The sequence below is a fragment of the Columba livia genome, chromosome 2 (assembly GCF_036013475.1).
Source record: "Columba livia isolate bColLiv1 breed racing homer chromosome 2, bColLiv1.pat.W.v2, whole genome shotgun sequence".
NCBI lineage: Eukaryota > Metazoa > Chordata > Aves > Columbiformes > Columbidae > Columba > Columba livia.
The window spans coordinates 121,886,871-121,911,396 of NC_088603.1; the positions used below are offsets into that span (position 1 = coordinate 121,886,871).

The 24,526-nt window shown below is 38.9% G+C and overlaps 1 protein-coding gene across 1 annotated transcript in view; it reads left to right on the forward strand.

Moving 5' to 3' along the window:
• Positions 1-20,481, forward strand: part of XKR4 (XK related 4) — a 242,812-nt gene extending 222,331 nt beyond the window's left edge. Inside the window, exon 3 of the mRNA XM_065053560.1 lies at positions 1,721-20,481. Coding sequence (XP_064909632.1) covers positions 1,721-2,667 — 947 coding nt within the window. The 3' untranslated portion in view covers positions 2,668-20,481. The remainder of the gene's footprint in view (positions 1-1,720) is intronic.
• Positions 20,482-24,526: the final 4,045 nt, after the last annotated feature.

Sequence of the window (24,526 nt, forward strand, 5' to 3'; positions counted from 1 at the left end):
TTTTTCCCAAAAGTGAATAGCAAGATGTATTTAGACTTAAACTCACTACTCTGAATTTTAAAAATTTGCATAAAATTTGTAATATTTAAGTAATACATTCTTGATGGCTAGGTTTAGTGAAATATATTGAACAGGGAAGGAAAATACTGTATATACATCCAGAACCAATGCTTGTTGAAATGATTAAACAGCTTATAGAAGCAGACAAAAGAAATGTTTTCTTCATTCCAGTTTGATTTACTTTAATAACTAGTTCAAAGTTAAGGAGCTATTTAGAAATTGAGTAAGCTGAATTCTCAGTCTGGGATGCTGAGACTTATGAATTCATTCATTAACTGTATATAAAATTTGCTTTGGTAAGAAAGCAGTTTTAAGTATAAAATCTTTGATACGTTTTTCTTCTGTATACAACATATTTATTGCAATTTTATTTAAATAATAAATACAGTTAAAATGATGGGGTTTTGCATTTCATTTCAATTCCCATTTCCATCCAAAGCAGCTGGATACAAGTCATAAGTAAATCAAAATTAATCATCTAGTAAAGAAGAACTACCATTCATTTCTAGCAGAATGCTATGTAACTGTTATGAATTTCAATAACTATGCTGAACTATATTACAGCTTAAATGGGAACGTAAGGTATTTTTCTGGTAGTGCATGGAAATAACAGATTAGTTTAAAAATTAGATTCAGTTGCAGAGCAACTTCTTTTTTTAAGTTTACCTACCAAGAACAATCAAACTTGAGGAAAACAGAATAATACACATTCAAAATAAGCATAGAAAGGGTTTGTCGTTGTGGGATTTTTTTACTGATTTTGTATTTTCATGTGAATATGAATTATTTTTACAAAACTAATATTTTTAAAATCTCATGGAAGTAATTTTATATTGAACACTTTTTGTGAAAAATATTTGACAGGTTTTCCAGAAATACTATAGTTCAAGGCCTCATAAATAGGCAATTCTGTGATATATGGGAGACAGAATGGCTATACGAACATTAAGTCACGACTCCCTGCTTTAGGAGCATCTGTACTCGGAATTTTAATTCGGTAGAAAATTCCAACATTTCTAAAATTAATTTGATTTCTAACTGGAAGAAAATACAGTTTTTATATTTTCTACTTCTTAAAATTCTTTTTAAAAGTGGTGGAAATATCAAAATAGGCAACATTTTTCCCTCATCAAGAGTTTAAACTTTGGTGTAACAAGAATAACATTAGTTTTTTAAAAATGTAGATTTATACTCGAATTATTATTGATTTAGTTTATGTGTATTTGATGCTGACATTTTAATTCAGAAGACTTGATTGCTTTTTATTAGGCTTCTTTAATGACTTATAAGATCAGAAAACTCATATTCTTTCTTTAAAACTGTAACCACAGTAGATACTGTTAAATCACACAGAGACATCTATTCCTGACTTGCTCAAAGCTGTGAGTCAATAATTTTTTTTCAAATATTAAATTGCTAGAGAAGTGATTTGGAGTGTAGTTTGCTGGCTTCTCTTGTTTGTGTGCATCCAGCCTTGTAAGGACAATGACATCTCAGTAGTAGAAGTCCATTTCTCAGTGGTGGCTGAGCTAAAGGAGGAGGAGGAGGTTTAATTACATGAGTGGTGAAGAACTCATTTAAAGCAGCAAGGATCTCACCAGTTTCAGCCAAGGGCTGATATACTAATTATGCCTTAACAGCATCTCCTGTTTCCTTCCAGGTCTTACTGCTGCAGCATCTCTCGTATCCCTGGCTTGGGCTTTGGCCTCCTACCAAAAGGCCCTTCGTGACTCCCGTGATGACAAGAAACCCATCAGTTATATGGCTGTTATAATCCAGTTTTGCTGGCATTTCTTCACAATTGCAGCACGGGTCATTACTTTTGCTTTGTTTGCCTCGGTTTTCCAGCTGTACTTTGGGATCTTCATCGTGCTGCACTGGTGCATCATGACCTTCTGGATTGTCCACTGCGAGACAGAGTTTTGCATCACTAAATGGGAGGAGATAGTTTTCGACATGGTTGTTGGCATAATCTATATCTTCAGCTGGTTCAATGTCAAGGAAGGAAGGACACGCTGTAGGCTTTTCATTTACTATTTTGTGATCCTTTTAGAAAACACCGCCTTGAGTGCTCTCTGGTATCTGTACAAGGCCCCACCGATCTCTGATGCATTTGCCATACCAGCACTGTGTGTAGTGTTCAGCAGCTTTTTAACAGGCATTGTTTTTATGCTCATGTACTATGCCTTCTTTCACCCCAATGGACCAAGGTTTGGGCAGTCACCAAGCTGTGCTTGTGAGGACCCTGCCACTGCCTTCACCCTACCCCCCGAAGGGGCCACAAACACTCTACGGTCCATCTCCAACAACCGGAGTGTCACAAGTGAGCGGGATCAAAAATTTGCAGAGAGAGATGGGTGTGTGCCTGTGTTTCAGGTGAGACCCACCGCACCATCCACACCTTCATCCCGGCCACCAAGGATTGAGGAGTCTGTCATTAAAATCGATCTGTTCAGGAACAGGTACCCAGCATGGGAGAGACATGTGTTGGACAGGAGCCTGAGGAAGGCGATCTTAGCGTTTGAATGTTCCCCTGCTCCTCCACGGCTACAGTATAAGGATGATGCTCTTATCCAGGAGCGCTTGGAATATGAGACCACATTGTAAACAAAACAGAAACACAGCTTGAAGAAGCTCTGATTTTGCAGTCCAAATTAAGGGTTGACAGTGGGGCTATAGGAGTAACTGAACAGCATACTACAAGTAGAGCAGCAAGCTGTAGTGTTCTTAGTCTGGTTATCATCATGATTATCATTTGATCCACTGTGTGCAGTCTGTCTGCAGGACACTGATACAGCAGCATCATCTGAAAGCCTCAAAAAAACCCAAACCCTGAACCACACATACAGATCAGTTACTTCAGCTGGGGAAACTCACCCACAACTCCTTGCTGCTATGAAACTCTGACTGCACAGTACTTAAAATCAAACTAGTAGGAAGGCTCTGACCAGAGCTTTCAGCTTTAGCCAGTAGTACATTTTATTTTAGAAATGAATGATTGACATTTGCATAACCAATGGCAAAAACAAACAAACAAAAGAAACCTTTTCAAAAATAACAAAACTGTAGCATTCAATGTTGCTGTTGTGAAAACTGTTTTCTGGGGAAAATATAGGAGCACAGTAGTCTTCAACACTCCCATAAAGCAACCATCCAGGTTAGAACAGGTTTGCAAAATAGTTTTTAATTTAAAAGATACATTGTCATGTTTGTAAGGCTGTCAATGGAAAATAAATTAAATTCTGTTGAATTAGGTCATAAACATTAATACTATCAGAATTGATTTTTAATTTCAAAGTCTTTTAAAATGCAATTTAAGTTATTTATGTTACTTTCAACACAAATCCTATGCAGCTCACTTCTGGTTTTCAGAAGAAATACAGAGCTCTAGCACGTAGTGATGTAAATTAAATGATAATCATGATTCAGTGTTCAATTTGCAAAAAAAAAAAAATTAGAATATATATATATAAATGTAAAAGAAAGGGAAGTATAGTATAGTTTTTGTATTCTAAACTTTTTGGAGGACCCCATTCAGATACTTCAGAAGAAACTAGGAGGAGATGAACACACTATAACTTCTCTGTTTCAGGACTGAGAATGCATGATTCAGTGTGTGAATGTATGCAGGGGTGACAAGAGACTGTGACATGCCATACCCTTCTAGTGCCAAACATTGTAAATCTGCAAGGTTGATATCGCCTGAGGGACAGATAACGAGTGGCACGAGCCCAACAGAACAAGAAGCAGGAAAGACCAATCAAGTTCTCAACATGCAGAGACAGCTCTGATTTTTCCAACTCAAGGTGAAAGTGATGTCTTTTAAAGGCTTTCAGCCACCTCTTAGTAAGTATATTCACCGAAGTATGATATAAGCAAGTTTTGTGGAAGACTCCCTTCTGCCTGTTCAAGACTTATACCCAGATATGTCTAAAAATTATGTTGAATCTCTTGTAATAGAGTGCTTGTGCTGCAAGCTTTTGGGTTTTAAATACCTCCCTAAATCTAGTCAACGGTATCCTCCTTTATGTTAAAAGTATCCCCTGATGGTGCTTTCAGATGCATTAAAGGTGCAAGTCAAAATTTGATAGTATTTTTTTTTAAAGCTGGTGCAGAGTGAAAAACTCATGAATTATTTCAATATTTTTGTAAAGTAAAAATATGGTATAAAAAGGTTACTTTTTATAAACCTCAAATCTTTTAATACATTTCATTCTCTTTATAGCTTAGATTTTAAGAATTGGTCCATGAATTTTATCAGCTGGCTTTTGCAGGTTGATATAAACCTGGTTTTCACACATTATGGATTTGTTTTGCAGTGTAATGCCATATGAAAGCCTACATGGGTACTTTTAGAGTTCTCCATAAACCGTGGATGCTGCTTCGAATGTAAGTGGCTTGTAAAGACACCAAGCAATTCCATAAAAAACAATTTGCTATAACTATTTCCATCCATTTTAGGAGAGCGAAGCAGAACTGAAGAGTTTCTGTTGTAAATGGCATTGTCAGGATGGAGAAGACCTGATGATTGGTATTGTAATTTCCACTGTCAAGTATACCCAGTGTAGTAACTGCTGTATATGCTGCTGGATAAATTTCAGTCTTTCCTGTTATTAATATTTGTACTATGAAACAGCCAAGGTTGCACAGCCTATGCTTATTTGTATGCATTCAATTAGCCATTTTTAATGTTGACTTTTTTTATTAGTGAAATGTTCGATACCTGTTGTTCTTTGCTGGGGCAAGTTCCTCAAAAGAAAACATCTGTGGAAGTGCAGGAATCTGCAAGTCAGAGGGAACTTTACACAGATCAGAAAACACCCAAGGGTTTCTTAGGTATTTTCAAATTAAGCAGTGGACAACTGCCTCTATTATAATTTTTTTAATAAAGTAATTCTTTGATAGTCCAAACCTGAAGCTTTGTACAAAGTGATTGCCCTTTCTTCCATGGAGATATAGCTGATTACTCAGAGTTTTATTCAGTTTTACTCATGTTTTATCAGAAAATATACCACTGCAAGAACTGCTAAAAAAAGATTTTGGGAGCAAGTCCTTTGTCCTGTCAAATTCAGTAAAGCCTTCACTCCAGAATCAAACGCTTTACTACACAAGGGAATTGCTGGTTTTCTTTACAAACAAGGCAAACAGTAAGCTTTGTAATCCAAGATGTGAGGGTTTCTTTTGGAAGCAGTTCGATGTGTTTGCTGCTGCTTTAACAACTCAGAAATTTGAGCATGAGGGAGGCACAGCAGGCAGCTCTCTCAAGCCCTTTGGTCAGGGCTTACGGAACTGAAGAAACCTTGCTTCATATGGAATGTAAAGGGCTACAGTCTGCACCTGTGCTTGCATTTAAAGGTTTGCAAACAAGGTTTGGGGTGAGATTCTTTTTTTGCTCTTGTTTGGTTTTGGAAGGAAGGACACAGAGGCGTTATTTATCCCTGTGATTTTTAACATACAGCATTTACTCTCTTTATTCTCTTTACTCTCCCAGCATTTTTTTTTAATAATGTTTCTAAATTTCTCTTAAGCAAACTACTGCAGTAGTGGCAGTACATACACACAGCTTGTCTTCAGAATCCAATCCAGCTGTTTGAGGGAGGGGGAGAAGTCATACTGAGTCAAAATTTGCTCTCCAAAATCTTACTCTGTTACATTACATACAGTGATGCTTGTATTGAGAACTGGATGGCCATTGGAATCTTAACACTCATATAACTACATGGACAGTTTCTTAATTTGCTTTGCTGTCAACCGTCACATTAAAAGGTGTAAGAATTTTTTCTAGAAATCGTCAAGATTAAACACAGTCCATGTCAAAATTCCACGATGGCCTTATTAACAGTTAATAATAAAAATGCACTGTTCTTTTTACCACAATCAGTTTTAAAGTCAATCAAGTTCAATTAAGACAGCAGCAATAGCAAAAAAAAAAAAAAAAAAAAAAAAAAAAAAATTCTAAAAAAAATTCACTTCCGTTTTTGAAATAATGAAAAATTCAGGTCTTTTAAATTCCTTTTCAGAATACAGGAAAATAAAAAAGTTCATCATTACATTCTGGTAAAGAAAAACAATCACATCTCTTTGTTAGGAGCAAGAATTATGTCGGCATTGTTCTAATGAACAAAACAAACTTGCCGGCAGATTTAGTGGTACTTTATCTGGTTAAAGATTTGGTCCTAAAATTTTGAGACTTGCGGATTTGTATGTTACAGAAAAGACAATTAAAGTAGTATTCACTACTTTAATTAGATAAAGAAGAGATAACGTGTACCCATGTTCATTCAGAAAACATATAAGAAAATGTAAGATAAACATTTGTCTTATTTTAGAAGAAAAGTTATTTGTTCTATAACAGAATAAGCTTTTTTTTTTTAGAAAAAAAAAAAACTGAATTATATGGAAATATGTGCAATACTTTTTTTTTTCCCCTGCAGGTTTAATGATGAAAAAACTCATTTCCACTTTTGTTTAAATATGCTTCTTGTGCTAGAACAATGTGTCTGTGCTTGGGTTATATGGGTTTGATGGCATATAAACACTATTTGCATTGGCAAATCAAGGAATTTCCTATTAATTCATTTCTGTAACACTGGAGAAGATTTTAGTTACAAAACTAAATGCTAGGCCTCAGCTGCCTGATTTTGTAAACTTTTAAGCAGAGGAAGTAAATTAATGTTTTAATTGGATCTGCAATTTTTAACATGTGGTGAATAGCTATTAAACCCAAATTTGTTTAAAACATGTGACAGTCTGGCCAATATATCATTGTCTCCCCAAAAGAGCAACTCATGAGTGGTGCTAAAAATACAAGTGCTGCTTTATTTGAAAAAAGACTCCTAATCACACAATATATTCATTTACTCTTTATTGGCCAGCAAATATTCACAACTAGCCTATTGGTTTTTTTAGAGCCGAAATTAAACAATTTTGAAGTGTTTGTTATTTGATCATACAACTCCTTGAGAGCCTTAAAAGTGGCTCTGTATGGAGTTTTAGTTGTCTCTGCTAGTGATTCTGCTCCCAAAGCCGCTGCCCTTTCTCTGCTCTGTCCCTGAGGTTGTGCAGTCCGAAGTGACTGAGATTGTGATTTACTCTGCACACCCTTCACTGCCTGCACAACGCCAAGGAAAAGACTTCAGCAGATTGCTGGGGTCCTGCTGCTGCCTCTCTTGCTCCTGTGCAGGGTGGGAAGCAGAGTAAATTGCATTTGTGCATTCATCTAAACAAGCTTCTTTGGTTGCGTCCCTGCAAGGGGTGTGTGATGAAAATAATCTCAACACGTGTCCATGAATTTACAAACCCAACACTGTAATTACTAATTCTGTAGTATAACAATGCAGAATGTAGGAAGAATTGTCTAAATACACAATAAGCCATTTAGTTTTGCTAATTGTAGCAATTAAACTAGCTTGCATGAAGCCCGTGCTCTCAGCAGAAAGCCAAATGGAGTAAGTGGCAAACAGCCATTTATATACCAGAGACATTACATTATGAAACCATCCCTTGATTGTTTATAGAACTATGTCTTTTCGTTACGGCATTGAATTCATTCCTCTTTATTCTGATAAAACAGATGAAGTGCAAAATGAGAACAGATTCTTTAAAATCTGGGAATTTAAAAAAAAAAAACAACAACAAACAAACAAAACTGGAACTCACAGATAGTGTTTTTTTGAAATAAATTCCATCATCGTTTTTGCTTGACTGCAAATTGCTGAGTGGTCTGCTTCTGAGATGATTTCTCACATCTGGTACAAGCAGATTTCATATACAGAAGAGACAGGGATGACCTTGTAAAACTTTGCTCATGTAGGTTAGGGGAAAAGTGTCACTGGTGTGTAGATGGCTTGCAAAGGTTTTTCAACATCTGAGGGGTCCCCTGGGAGCATTTGTTTTATCATAGTGAACTCAGTGCAGGTGTTTGGTGGGATTTCTTTGCTTACACTGGTATGAATATGAGAAAATCGGGCACTGGACTTTGAGAGAATACTTGCATGAATTCAGACCACCACAGTGAAATTCTCCACTTCCTAGTTCCTAACTGAAGTGAGCTGGAGATCTGTTTCATACCAAAAAGCCTGGATGTCACTTGGCTCAATCAGAAATGCATACTCTAAACTTAGTGCCAACTCAGCATGAATCAAAACATTTTTCCTTCTTTCCTTTTTAGTTCAAACATATAACCGTATTGACTAAGTTGCCATATTGTGATCCTTTTAAGAAGGTGGAAAAATGTCTATGAAACCAGTCATTTCCAGTGATTCTTACAAAACCCAATTGCTGCCCAGTGCATTCATTAAAAGGAACTTTTTCTAAACACATAAGCTTGGCTCCTGTGCTTAGGTTTTGTTCTGAATGCTTAGCATCCAATTCTTATGCAGAGGATCTTATATACTCATTAATAACCCATGTGCCTGCTCTGAAACCTGAAGCAAAGAGGACAGATATGTAAAACACAGGGGAAAAAGTCCTCTTCCGCACATATATGGGATGATTTGCATGAGCTAGAGAGGTAAGGGAGAATTTTGTGTATAATTACAACAGAGCTGTATCCGTTGATAGAGATTTACAAGAAAATATGAGATAAGTGGCCAAATAATGGACCAAACCTAAACTTCTACATGCAAGGCACTGTAAAAATAAAAACAGTAAAGAAACATTAAAGTGTAACCAAAAACCTGGTTTCCAGGACTGGTTTGGATAAATTAAAAATGTGGGGGATTTGTCAGTGTAACTAGATGCTACATCCATAGAAAGAAAGACATGACTGCTATGGGTACAAATGTTTTCTGTATCTGTAGATTTCAGCCATCTTTGAAAGCAATGGTGTCTGCATCTTATGGGGATGCCGTAGTCCTAGGCATTCTACCAACTTTTCTACACAAGATCTGTTCTGTTGCAGGAAAGTCAACGTCCTTTTAACAAAGCATTGAGTTTGGGTTGGTTTGGGGTTGGTTTTGGCTTTGGTTTTGTTTTTTGCACTGAACTAAATCTCACAAAAGCATTTTTAGTATGAAACAGGTGTGTCCGTTCAGCCACCTAGTGTGTAAAAGGTACTGCAAGACAGAATTTCACTGATAAATTATTTCCTGAAGGTAAAAAAAAGCTGCTAGTTGAATGTCTAGAGGAGCCTTTGGAGATGTAAGGTAGCACTAAGGCAAGCTGTAGGCTGTGTTTGGGTGCTACGACTCTGCTCAGGGCAAGGCCTGGTCATAGTCCAGCACTCTCTCCCCCACCTCATGCACCAAAGAGCCCACAGAGAGGACAGCGGTGTGCATGGGCTGGACAAAAGCCACAACACATGGAGACCAGATATCTGGCATGCTGCGGCACATGCACAGAAGTCAGCACAAGCATATCAGGGGCCTCAGGCTAATAATGTGATCCTCTAAACTGCACTAACCAGGAGCTCCTGAACTTTTTATGCTAGACATTCAAACACCTAAAGTTTGCTCCTGAACTTGGTCAGAAACACCTTGGTCTTCACAGTACCGAGTAGCTCAGCTCCTATTTTCTACCTAAGCCTGCCAGGATCCCTTGAGCAGGTATTCTTCTGCCTATCTTACCTGAAGGACTCAGGTCCTCTGGGGTGCTATCAAAGGGAGCTTTGCACAGAAATACTCATAACTGCTTTTCCAGCAGTAGATTTGTGGCAAGCAAAGACCAAGGGCAAGCCAGTTACCAGTTATCTCTTGAGCTAGCAATGATTCATATCTCTAACTACTATCTCTCAGGGGAAGGCTATAGGGCTGCACACTACTGAGGAGGAGGGCATCATCCTTTCCTCTGATTTTGAGGCTGTTCTTCCTCTTTGTAGAAAATGTAGAGGTTATTCTGTGCAACACAGACATGTTTCTAGTATTTTGATGTGTTCGATTCCCTTAGTGTTGAGGACTCTGAAGTTGTTGCACATGTCCAGTGCCATTACTTGCGTCCAGCCAGAGTAACATCAATAATACAATAAAATTTGGGGCAGATGTAACATCACTCTGCTCACCTTCCAACCTGACCGAAAGCTGTATGAACATGGTTAGCACTGTGACAAAACCTGAGTCTCTACATGTTGCCTTGAATCAGGTCTAGTAATACACTCTGTGCTACTCTGGCCACGTTCACCTGGTTTCTTGTTGGAGCTCAGGAAGACTTTGTGTGTGCACCAGAGCTACACCTTGTGGCTTCTCCACAGTTCCCTGAGCCCATGATGCATTCCCTTTGCGATCCCAGTTCTTTTGCTGAACAAAGATCAGTTTGGGCAAAGCAAAAGGCAAACAGGCTGTATGCTGTCTTGTGAAGCATGTGGAGCAGACATGGTTTCTCAGGATCGTACATTTGAACCACAGCTGGGTGCAAATTGCCCAGGTTATGGTAAATGTACAAACTAAGTTTAGTGCCCACAGTTCAGAGCATGCTAGAAAACATATTCTTTGTGAGAGAGTTTGTTTTCATTTGTTTGTTTGTTTGTTTGTTTTCTTATAATAAAAATAGCAGGATCGTGTCTCATACTTGTGAGCAAATTTGCAGTATCAAATGCATTTATGTATATATACATACATGTGTGTGTGTGTATACACATGACAATGAGTCCTGAGATTTTATTAGGATTCAATCTCAGAGTTAATTTAAATTCTAAGTCTGAAAAAAAAAGCATCAGGAGCATTGTCATCAAGGGTAATCAAGAGATAACGGAAAAAAGAAAATAACATTATTGGAAAACACATTCTAGTCATTATTGGAGACAGCTTTGCAATGTATTATGCCAGTACTTTAATGAAAACTTGTTGAGAAAATATGTCTAATGCTAGATTTCACAATGTTAAATGTTTGGGTAAAAGAACAGAGTGGGGAAAAAATATTTGTACAAAATAAATAAGCATTTATCACATTTTGTTAATCAAGGGGGAAAACAGACAAATGACAAAGGCATCAATTAAACCTTTGTTTCATTTAATGTTGGTTGTATTTGTTTCACTGACTATCAGTTATCAATGTCAGTAGTTTATGAAGGAAATTGCCTGCAATAATTAGGGTGGTTTACTTGAATTTTTACTGAAGAACACTAAAGAGGGTTTGTTATCCAACACATGCAGTTGCCTGATACATGCTGTCAGAAGGGAAGATTTGCTAGTTCATGGATTATGCACTGAAGATAAATTTCAAATGCAGGTATTTGAAAACAACACCCATGTCAATTTAAATGAATGATGCATACACAGGAGCTATTTCTGTAATTTTAATTACTTATGCTTTTTTCAGTATGTGTTCAGCATTATTATCTGCATATCCCAGATTTTTTCTTAGACTATATTTGATAAGAACTCATTTTAGATTTTATGAAGCTGGAGAAAAGATTACTAGCGAGTGAATGCACTTGCTGCACTGAAGTTCAAGTTTATGTCTTGAGTTCCTGATCTGCACCACCATTCAGCATTAAGGGCAGCATTTGAAAAATACACTAGCTTTCCAACAGGATCCGAATTACGGACAGATAAATTTATAATTGTTGCAGTGACTGGTCAGACAATGGTAGTAGCTACAGAGGGAAAGTTCAGGAGCAGTTACTAATGACTCCCAGCATCTTTCTCTGCATTCCCATTTTGAGACACACATAGCCTTCCTGTCAGCCAGTGTCCACATGTGCTGGGACCAATCTCAGCACCAGCACCATGGGCATTTGCTCTTGAAAGTTGGCTGCTCATTTCCAGCTCCAGTTCCTGCTGGGTTATCGGGCTGGCTCACGGGAGATATTTCACTGAGAACACTTTAGCCATCAGTGAGATTGCCACACCGACCTGGGCAGGATTCAGCCTTCAGACAGCATTGTACAGACAATGAAAAATCTTCCTTTGTCAGCAGAGAGGGCAGCTGCCACTATTTATAGTTGCAAAGTGCCAGCATATTGTCGTGTATTTGCTGCTGTTATCGATTCCTCCTTTTTTATTGTATTGGAACAGCTTGGAACTTGTCAAGCTTTGCTAAGATTGATTTGCAGCTAATTAATTCAACAGACATTTTTAATCGTGCAAATTTGTGACTTGTAATACAGTAATCAAGCTCCCGTGAGCAAACATTAATCAAGGGGGGGGGAAAGAAAGTCATTGTTAACTGTATTCATTGTGGTGCTCACATTGGAAAGAGAGATCCAGAAAAAATGAAACATTAGTAAATTCATCCTAGCAAAGCTTTCATCATTCATCTTATGAATCATTCATCCCTTTGATTTGTTTTGTACATGCAAGGCGTTGTATTTAAAAGTGGATTGCTGGGATTGAGACAGCTCTAGTTACTGCCAAGGGGAACTGGCCAAATTTCTTGCCAGTCATCTACTCCCTCATCAACCAAAAAGTCATTCTACCCAGGAGCAGTACAATTTCATTTCTGTGATAACTTTGCTGGTTGTGGAACAGTTTGTCCTGGAGAAATTACAGTAACAAAACACTTACTCCATTTTGCAATAGAACGAAGAACTGAATGAATGAGTGGAGATTCTATTTCACTGGTTGCTTTCAGCACAGGGGTAGATTTTACCTACTTTGAGGTGAAACAGAAGGCAAAAAAAAAAATCTAATGTTGCCTACACCAAACCTGATCTCTGAATAATGATCAGCAAAGCATTTAAGTCCTTTCATAAGCAGGAAGAATGTAGGTCAGCAAACCTGCAGTTTACAAAAATTACTAGGAACAGTGGGTAAATTAATATTTACCCCTCTCTGGTACTGGGATGAACATAGTTGCAGCAACACAGAACTTGACAGAAGCTCACAGCTTGACTGCTAGAATCATAGAATAGTTTAGGTTGGAAAAGATTTTTAAGATCATCAGGTGCAACCATGTCCCTAAGCACCTCATCTACATGTCTTTTGAACACCTCCAGGGTTGGTGACTCAACCACTTCTCTGGGCAGCCTGTTCCAATGACTGAAAACAATGTTTGTGAAAAACTGCCAATTTGAATATTCCCTGGTGCAATTTGAGGCCATTTCCTCTTGTCCTATCGCTCATTACTTAGGAGAAGAGACCATCACCCACCTCACTACAACCTCCTTTCAGGTAGCTGTAGACAGCAATCCTCAGCCTCCTTTTCTCCAGGCTAAACAGTCCCAGATGACTCAGCTGCTCCTCATCAGACATGTTCTCCAGACCCCTCATCATCTTTGTTGCCCTTCTCTGAACTCTCTCCAGCACTTCAATGTCTTTCTTATGATGAGGGGCCCAAAACTGAACACAGGATTCAAGGTGGGGCCTCACCAGCACCGAGTACAGTGGCACTATCACTTCTCTAGTCCTGCTGGCCAAACTATTCCTGATACAGGCCAGGATGCTGTTGGACTTCTTGGCCACCTGGGCACACTGCTGGCTCGTGTCCAGCCACATGTCAACCAATACCCCCAGATCCTTTTCCAATGGCCACCTTTCCAGCCACTCTTCCCACTCCTCCTAGTACCAAGCTTTCAAGCAGGGGGATGTCTCAGCCTCCTCCAGTCCATCTGCCCAGGATGCACGTGTATGTACGTCAATGACTAATCTGTACATATCTCATATTGTGGAAGAATCTCCAGTGGTAAGCTTAGCAGGGAGGCCACAGATCAAAAAGACATGAAGGCAAAGAAATTATTCCTTCAGTCAGGATTAAGAGATGTTTGTGAAACACCATGGAAAAGCTGCCCCTGCTGTTTCAGTAGATAAAAGGAGGAGCAGACTCTTTAAATAGAAAAAGGAAAAAGAAAAAAAAAAGGAAAAAAAAAAAGAAAAAAGAAAAAGCTTACTTAATGCCAAAATACTATTTATGGTGCAATTACTCTCTCCTCTGGGAAAGATTTTGACTGAAAATTTCTAGATGTATTACAAACCAACTGGAATACATGGACACAGTGAAAGATACTTCTTAGATATAACTTTGTTCCTACTGACAAGATTTGTTTATTAGCAATAAGATATAAAGGTGTCTCAAACTAAAGCCTAGGAGACAAGGATTTTATATGGCAGTTATGCCAGTGATTGTTAAATTTAGAAAACATAGATTATAGGTCAAGGAAGTTTTTTTAAATTATTTTCTTTACAGAGGATAAATCTCAGATGGCTTCCACAGAAAAAAAAAAAAAAACAAAAAACAAAACAAAAGGTTTAAAATAAGCTCAGAAGACAGGCTTTTCTTTATCTGAAATATTATAGGCTTGGTGTTGTTCAAGTGCTTGTGCATTTTCTCATGCTCTTGGTTTCTCATGCAATACACCCATAAGCAAATAGTGGATTTGTAAGCACGTGTTCCTTCAATGCTAATAGTCCTCACATCAGCTTGTTCCTGCATAGCTGAGGAGCACATACATGGCAGGGGGAGATGGGTACATTTGTAAAGCTGTAGAGCAAGACAAAAGTAGAGAAGTAGATGATGTGGTAGAAGCCTTATTATAATTAGGGCACAGGTGTGAATCTTTAAAGCAGGTGAGCCCTCATAGTATTTATTCATGTATTCATAGGTAATCTGTCACTCAGCTCATCATGAAAATCATGACTGAACAACTTTGAACCATATTATCAGTTATCAATTTTTGCTTGTTTAGAAGCAGGATCAGTATCAGCCTGATTTCAGCAGAAATCACTATGAGGCATCCATAGCCTCATGCATGATCTGTAGGTGTAGTATGTCATGACTGGCCTGTTTTCTTCAAAGATCTGTTCAAACAAGTCTGCAAAATATACTAGAAACTGTTCTGATTTTTTTTCCTTGCTCTCATTTTCCTCCTATGCTTATGAGTCTCATATGCAAACCCCACTGATGAGAGAAGACAACACTCAGGTTATCTGACAGATTTCTTTTTTTCTTCATGGAATAGTACAAAACCCAAAAATTTCTTCTGCATAACACCTGGCTGTTGAGATAACCTCTATAGTTAGAGAAGAAAAAGCAAGTTAAAGATGCAAACACTGAAGTAATTTTATCTAGTGCAAAGCAGGAATATTTTTAATGATGGCTGTCACATTTTGCTGCTCAACTGATCTTACGTCATCATTCCAAAAAGCCTTGGTATATGCTTATAGCAACCAAGAAGTAAATATCTTTTGTTTCAGAGATTATTTCTGACTCACAGAACAGCCACTAACTGGGGATCATGTTGGATTAGCAAGCACAGATCTGCTGTACCACTGTAGTTCTTCTTTAACAGGACTGCAGTTCCTTTAAATCAATTCCCATTGATTCACAAGGACAGAAACTGTCCACTGTGTACTTTGTTCTACTTCAGGGGACAGATATTTTGCTGTCTATTCTGTGGGTTGTGTATTATTAACAAGCTAATGTTTATCCTAACAAATGAGCATCACTGTATTTTCCTGCAGGTGCTGTTCCTTGTATAAAGCTGTCTCTACAGTGGAAGCTGGCTCTGTTCTTCTTCCCGTCCTTGCTTACCTGCATTTTTAATCAAACCCTAATTTAATGATTGCTATTTATCATGCTGCAGAGTCGTGCAAAACCCTGTTTGACTTCTGGATTTGACCCGTAGCATTAGCAAATGGAAGAGTCATCTTCTCTCTGTAAGCCCAATGTTATGGAAATGGTACCCACTGCGATACAATAAACAGTTCCTTACCATGCTGATTTGATAGTAATTTTCCAGAGTATAGCTGTGCTTTAAAACTTTGTACAGCTCTCTGCAATCCTATTTTATTTAGGGGAAAAAAAAATAAAACAAACGAAAAATAAAACCAATTTTAATTGTTCTTCCACAGTATATAGTATTCTCTCAAAATTTGCAATGTGCGAGGAGCATGTCAGTTAATTCATATTGGACATTCCAAATGGATTCCTACAAAAGCTCTTAATAAAACCAGTCATAATTAAAAAGAGAGTATCCTTCATTCTTTACAGCAAAATGGATACTCAGATAAGGCTAACTAATTTGTGTGTGTTTCCACCCTTCATCTCTTAGGATACAGAACTCAAAGTTTATTTTCAGACTGACTGGTGAATTTTATTTGGTTTTGGGGAAATGTGTGCAAAAGTGTTTCTAGGCTGTTAGTAAAACAGGTGAGCCTTCCAAAGCAATTTCATGTGAGGCAAATGATCCTAAAAGACAGATTTGGTAACAGTTGTGCTTATAAAAGCTTCTTGAATTGATCTACAGCTAAGCAAAAACAAAAAAAGAAACCAAAAGATGCTTTTAAAGAACTGACAGAGAAATTCTGCCTGGTGAACATGTCAGTAAGTCATTCTTCCACCAGCGCTGGACAAGAGCATTTATTATACTGGGATATGCTTTGATTACAGGTAGTTTAAAATCATAAAGAGCTTCCCTGAAGGTTTGCTGTAGGAAATGGATTACTTTCTTTTGCCTTCAATGGAGTCCAATAAGCCCCAGGAGTAAGCACATGGGCATTTTGCTTTTAAATTTCATAATGCCTCTCTAAGTGAAATTTATTTTTAAGGAATCTCTTTTTATAACTATTTTACAGCTCACTTGAACTTTACTATCAAGTTAAACTGTCAGTCATTTTGTACGCAATACTGATTAGGCTAAGTCAATGAAAATGTCTGAGGAAGGAATATCAGGCTTTGTATTAAAAAAAAAACAGTCCACTGGAAATAATACTAAAGCATTTCTGTTACAGGTCCTTCAATTCTGCTAGTCACTGGATAAGTCCAAGATAGTCATCTGGATTCCAGGATAAATTTAAATAATTGTTTAAATTTTCAAATGGCTTGTTACTATATTAATAATATTTTAATATTTTCTATTTTTAAAAGTATCCTTTAAGCAATATATTTTAATTTCAATAAAATTCTTTCTGTAAAGCCTCAGTCACTGGGCATTAGGACAGCAGGGCAAAAAGTGGAGAAGTTGCAGTGGCAAAATTTTACCCTAAGCTCAGACAAGAGTCCCCCTGTTTTTCCCACTATCCTGCCACCCCAGCCCTCCACGGCACTTGCCTGTCATGCTTTCACCACTGAAACCTCTGAAAATGGATCTAGAGTTTAAATCCTGACAATCCTTATTGCAGTCTTTAGTGCCAGGTCACACAAAGAAGGGACAGAGGCACCTCAGTGGCATGAGGGTAGGATCAGGCAGGTGCAGGTGGATCCTCTTTTGTTCCAGTTCCTCCAGCAGTTGTCAATGACACAGCTGCACTGGTGATGTGGAAAGAGGGAAACTGCTGCTTCTTGGGGCAGATGTTGCCTGTAAGCACTAAGACTTGTGGATTGTTACTTGTAGCACATCCTTGTGGAAAGGAAAGGTGGCAAATAATAGTGTGATGCAGCGAAGAGCATGCCTACATACATCAAATACCCACAATGCCAAAACACTGAAACATCAAGCTGGATGCCTAGGTTTTAGGGATTAGTGCCAAGAACACAAATAAATTTATTAGCTGATGCAATGCAGTCCTCAAAAATGCAGTTTGTAGTTTTCTGTCCTTTGCAAACTGATATGCAAAGGGAAAAAAATAAGAAGATTGCCTTTACTGTGGTTTCACGTGTAGAAAAAGATTTTTACATGTTTCAAAGGTGTGCCTTTTAGCATCTTTGTATTTTGTGAAACAAGGCCTGAAAAATACTTATCCCCCCTTCAAAATCAGATTATCTCTTTCTCCTTAGGTTTATATAAAACTATAAAGCCTTGACTTCTCTGAGAACATGAGATTCTCACAGCCCTACTGCCTCCCCCTGAAAAAAAATCTGAGCAATTGATCAGGAACTCCTGACAAAAATTTTGGGGGAAGATGCAATACCACACCACTCCAAGAAATCTCATTACTACAGTTTTCTAGTATTCTGCTTAGACCTGTGGCAAGAAGAGGAAAAATGAAAGGCCGTGACGTGCAGGATATGCAAGTGTAATCGGCAATTCCCAGTGGCTCTGCCACCGTACTACATAGGTTCAGCACACTGTGGACATCAGTGACTCCTCATTTTGGGCTGCCAGAGACGAAGCTGGCCGAAATCACACATCACTTTTGAAAATCATAATAAAAATGCAGGGAGTTTAGAAAGGTAAAATTAAGCAAAAACCATGGAGTTTCAGGATTTCATCGTTTAATAGGAAACAAAAAGATGGCACGAATACATATTTTCTCTTTTGTAAGTTGTATGTAAACTATATGCACACACTTCAACAGTACAAACCCTATGATTTCATGGGCAAATAAAAAAAAAAGACAACACCAAAACCATTTCATTTTGTGATGCTCCCAGTTGTGATTTCTTCATGTCAGGTGCCTAGTGCAGAGTTCATGGTAACAAATTGCATGTGCCCATGTTGTGACCATCAAAAGGGGGATTTAACAGTAAAACTTAGAAGAGCCAGCACATCGGACGTTCAGTAATGGGGTGTATTAGGTGATCGTTAGCGAAGATAGGAACACATCTCCAAATTTGTCTGTCTCCTAGAAGTAGCCTATTTTTTGTGAAATTCATTCCCAGAGCCTGAAGTCCCTTCTCGCACCTGCACACTCAAATTGCGCCTTTTGGTAGAGAAATCTGCCCACTCCTCCTCCTAGGCAAGAATGGAAGGGAAAGATGGGGCTCTGTGAGCATGAAGCAAGCTAAATCCTTGCTCATCCTGAGTGGACTCAAGCCAACACTTTCTTGGGGACTGTCTTGTCTGCAGGAGGGGGAACACCATCCCTCTGTCTGTATGAGAAAAGGTCACCATGGGGGCTGAAATGCAGTGGTGTTGGGTGTGGGCAGGAACTTCCCAAGAAGAGCTGTGACTCTGTGGTCCAAGGTGGAGGCTGATCCTCTCTTTGGGGACTACTCAGCGTTCAGGGCCCCTGTCTAGGCTGGGTGTTCACACGTTGCAGAAACATTCACATGGGTCATCCCCACCATATGGGCACATCCCGCATGGATCCAGACATGTGGGTACATCCCAGGCAGGCTCACAAGGCATCTATCCGATCAGTCCCTGGGACGTGTAAGCATGGGGACCCCTGGCCCTATGACACTCAGGTGGCCTTGGTGGAGGATGGGTGTGTAGAAGTTCACCCAAGCTGAGATGGTGGTGCCTCTAGGCATATGTGGTGGTGCATCTTCAGGCACTCACAGTGTATTTCTGCCTTCCAGGAGCTGCAGTCCCAGAGGTAGATCAGATCTCATGTGATGCCTAATGAAAAGTAAATTACTTCCTAATACTATAAATAGCCTGTAATAAAAATGCACATGCAAATAGACTCAAATACTTGAAATTCAAATCCCAGTAGTATACTCTGTGTTCATTCCTATGTTACTATTACTAAAATAATTCTTTTTTTTCCGGAAATCATAAAGTTTCCCGCTATAAGTCGTTGCATGATATAAAACTAATCCAAAATGAGTGGATTTTTACTATATATGTCCTGAGTTTAGTTTTTCAGTTATTTTTCGTAAATGCATTTTACATCTAACTACCTCAGCTGCTTTGTGTTTTGTTTTGGCGCATATGAAGTCATGCACTTTCTATATTTGGGGATTGGGGGGAGTTGTTGTTTCCATTTTGAATAACCAGGTTCAAAGCCATGTTGATCAATTTATAGAGCAGTTCAATTTAACAAGACATAATTATTGACAGTTGCAGATCATACATTTTATTTTTAGGTTCTGTTGGGGTATAGTTTAACAAAAAACACCATAAGCTGCTTATTAATTTGCCTTAAAAACGTGCGCTCTTTCCTATTCAAGTTGTGTTATTTAACTCTTCTCTTGTACACAATTTATTTGACAAAGACTAACAGTTGGCAGACAAACAGCAAATTGTCAGAATGGACCAATAGTTTCTCAGTTCTCTGTTGTAAACTGTTGCATTATACACTGATTGTGCTAAAATAATTGTTACTGTGCTTATACTCTTTAGTCACTGTTGCGGAAATAAAGTGATGGAAGATCACATTTGTGCTTATGAAACAGTGTAGATATCCCCCAGTACAGGCACAGTGACTTGAGGTGAATGATAATCATTGCAGAACTTGTGCTTTGACTTGTAAACATTGTAAAAATGTATTTGGTATTTTATTTGAAATGAAGAATCAAAATAGTTATTAAAAAAAAAAAAAAAAAAAGAAGAAGAAATCTTCCTGTAAATATATATATTCTGAATCCATGTATACAAACATTCCTTTAGAGTTCAGATTGTGAAGAGTGTCTTTATTGGCTAGAGACCGCTGTCTCCCGTGGCAGAGGTTACATGTGCTATAGTAAAGAACACAGTGTGTGAAGTATTTGATGTACTGCAGTACCATAGTTCTTTTGGTCTGTTAAGTAAGTTGCAATTTGTGATGAAATGAAGTTGAAAGTAGTGCTTCATACTAACAAATTTCCTTGGTTACAACTTGATTTTTCTTGTAAAACTTAAAAGGAAAACTTGAAAATTTTATATATTTGGATTTTGTAGATTTTTTTTATTTTATTGCAACACAAGGTACCAAAATCATTAAATAAAGTACACTGTGGTCATTTTACCATGGTTCTAGAGTCTTTCTTAAAACTCTTTTACCCTGGTGGATCAGTAGAAACATGCTAACTTTTGAGCTTCTGAAATTATTACCAAACAAGATAAAAGTTGGCCCAGCTTGGACAAGGCACTGGGCCAGATGATCTCCAGAAGCCCCTTTTCCAACATTAATTATTCTGTTATTCTAGTCAGTATTATAACCGGACCTCTCTTCCCTGAGCTCAGGAGTGGTGTGAGTGGCTCCCAGGTTACCTCTGGGACTGGGGAAAGATTTGGCCTGGAACCTGGACAACCTTACTGGTGTTGTCCCAGCAGGAACATCGAGAAAACCACCAGATTCCCCAACAGGCATCTTGTCCAGAGTAGTACAACAGGGTGTTCTGGCCACCACAGTCAGGACCCTGAGTGCTGTCTTGAAGGAAGATCTCCAAAAAAGCTGTCCTTGCCCAGGGAACACATCCCCTCTTTTGCCCCTCAGAGGGGCACGGGGACAGTCTCCCCAGCTGTCAGAGTGGAGAAGCAAGAGGAGCCTGACCCTACCTCCAGAAAGGGTATTTCTGGGCTCTGCTCTCAGTACTGTCAAGGGCGTACAGAAACCCAGGACTCCTCCATCACTTGAGAAGGCCCTTGCTCACAGGGGACAGAAGAAGGTACTCTGTTGTTTTTATTCCCCCTTCAGGGCCCTGAAAGCATTGCTATTTGCAGTGTAGTGAGCACCATCAAGTAGAAGCGCAGGTAGAGCTCGACCTCACCCCAGTCTTGTTCTGAGCCCAGTAATGAGGAAAAATACCAGGGAATGATGCAGCTGCATCCTCAGTCTTACTGTGTTCAAACCCCCTAGGCTTGAGAAGGGTTTAGTTTCTTCTACTTCTGCCTCATGGACAAGTGCTTTAATCACTAAACTATTACACAAGTTGTTGCTATCTTTGGCAGCATCTCCAATGGCCTTAATAGCCCTCTTGGACTTCATTGCCACATTTTTGTGTGCAATGCCACTCCAAGCAGCACCCAGTTTGTGCAATGAAGGCCAGCATCCAGGCCTTTCTGTCCCAAAGCCATGTTCCCACTTCTTGGATGCTGCTTCTTGACCTCCCTTAAGTGACCAGGAAAGGGAGATGAGTGGAAAACAACCCACCAAACAACTAAATAATTAGTGTGAATTCAAAACAGGGAAAGAATATATATGTATATGTCTTGCGTAAGTAAATTTGACTGCAAGTAGAGATGATATGTGGCTGATACATTCTTTTTCACGTGTATCTTGTTGTTTGGCTAAGCACACGGAGGGAGTAGATTGTTATTGTAGCTTGGCAAAGTGTAATGGTGGGAGCAGCAGCCCAGCAACACTACTGGTAGCTGTCTGCAGTCCTATTCCAAATCACTCCTAAATCCTCAGTCCCTGTAACCCTGTGACTCTCCACCAAAGGCTCAGAAACGAACAAGCAACTCTGAATAATTTTCTTAACTATTCATGTGAACCAGGGGGCAGAAGACATCAAAGCCACAATATTGAGCACTGGGGAGTTATTTGATGGCACCTCATAAGCAGGTAATCAGTGAGGTGAAATAGCATCCCCCAGAAACATAGCACAAGGAGCACTTCAGGTCTTCTCTGCTTAGGTCAACTGTCCCCTGCTCCTCAGAGGGACATTTGCCTTGAGCAAGTGGGAAGCCAGAAGTCTCTATCTAAATATCTTGTCCTTGCATTGAAGTGTCTCTGAAAAGAGCTGGAGAACTCTAACAAGGCTTCCTACTCCTCTCCCACAATGCGAGACTGCATGGGACACATTAGCTGGCTGGGTAGCTGCCACAGTGTGGGACTAGCTAGTTTAGCATACAGGGTATTTACTTTGCATGTTTTAAGGCAAAAGATTTCTTCAGGGGGATTTTGATGTAAAGCTGCATGAAAGAAACAAAGCAGTTTCTTTTTAGGTTGAACAAGGATATCAGACAGTTTAATTAGATTCTTAACATAAGAAAGAAACAGAGAAAACTTTTGCAAGGGGCTTTAAAAGTCCTTGTTCAGACCAGTTGTTGTCTTCTGCCTTAAAACAAGACAGGAATACTTATATTAAAAAAAAAAAAAAAAAAAGGCTGAAAAACTGAATATAGGTTCTTGGTAATAAAAGTCCCAAATGTCTTGGTAAAATTATCCAAGCAGGATTTTTCTCCTGTATTACTGTCTGGAAGATGGAAGAGTCTTGGCTTAATAGTGCTAAAAATGCACCCAGAGACCTGTGTGCACGGGAAACTTCCTACCACAGCACAGCAACAGGAAACTTGGAAAGGGAGATTAGAGATGAGAAGTCCTCTTTCTCCTGAATGTTGCACAGGTATAAAATGCATTTGTTCAGTGACTTCAGAAATGAAGCTGGAAAGTAGGAAAGTAAATACTGATATGATATTTTTGCTGTGGGAGAATTTCAGAGCCCTGGTCAAGCACAGAATCACAGATGAATTTGATGTGAAGACGGGTTGGAAACCGACTCTCTGGCAAGGTTTTGGGCTGAGTGATGCATATTTTAAACATTTTACATTAATGTTATTCTCATGTGCTCATCTGCACTTCTTTTCACTGGGAACAGGGGAGACAGCTCAATTTTCTGACAAGAGCCTACCTCTCTCCAGAGGATGCCATGCCAAACTGCCTGGCGGGGTGGCTTCAGATGCCTTTGCTGCCATCTATCACACCAGGCCAGGCTCCACATCTGTTCTGAAGTTGTAGGTTTTTCCAAGATGGAAAGATTTTTCATTCACTGGAGGCTACACACAAAGCTGAGAACAAAGGGATACTCATACTTAAAGGGTCTTCCCCTCATTTATTTTTAATTGTGTTCTTGTTAAGCGCTGTGATTATAAACTGTACTCCCACGGTCTCACCCAATAAATACGTGAAGCATTTCCCGCTGCTGTGTGACTGCTATGTGCTCACATAGGACTTACATTGTTACTTTATTAACCAAATAGAATAGTTTATAGAGGGCAAGGTCACTGATAATGTCCCAAAACATGGAAGGATAAGCTTAAGTACATTACCATCATAAATACTGGAACTGAGTTAATGGATTATTACTGATATTTTGGGCTCCTGCAGTTCATCTCCAAACTATCTCATAGTTTTGAGCAAGTTAATCTTATATTAATTTTAAATTTCCTGTCTGTAAAGACTATAGCAGTTCAAGTTTTGAATGTGATTAATTTATTAAATTCAAAAGGTCATTTAGATACTGACCTAAACTCAATTTTAAAATCTGTGACTAGTGGGGCTCTAGCAATAGCCCCTATTAGTAGTTCCTCTACATCTTCAGTAGCATTGACCCTACTTTATTTCATCTGTTAGCCTAGGGCACCCTTCTGCCATACCAGTGGATGCACCGTTAGAGTAAAACAAAGGTACTTTCTCTTCCCTGGGCCGGTGTGAGACAAGAGGCACCATCACCAGCCTCAGCATAGCCAACCTCTGCAAACCAGCTATTTCACAACTGGTAGTTACATGACAGTAAGAGAGAACATCTGGAGGCTCCTTGAGGCTGAGTGAGCAGCATGATGCAACTCAGGCCTTCCTTATTGCGTGTTTATCCCTACTGATCTTTTTTTTTCTCTTGTTTGATAATTTTGCAAGTCTTCCGAGATTCTCCCTTGAAGGCATTTTCTTTTTGTGTTTGTTTGTTCATGTATTTCAAATTCCCGTTTGCCTCTGATACTTATTTTTGCTTTTTCCTCTGGGAATTTGTTTTTGCTTTGGGCTGTGCTTGCCGTCTGTTACATTTGAGTCTACAATTCAAATGCTGTCACCTTTCCCTGTTGGTTTTGATTCCAGCCGACTGTGTTGGTGCAGCACTGGGAGGGAAGCTGTGTAGTTATGTTACAGATGTGTGGCATTTCTTCACAGGTCTGATGTCCTGAGGAATGTCCTAACAATATCCTGATAAAAGCAGGAAAATTAACTCATCTCTCAACTTCTCTGACTGATCTCTGTTTTGTTAGGTACCCTGTGCCATCTTTTGCCCAGAGTTTCACCTCAGGATCTGTTGTGCTGACTTGGAATGT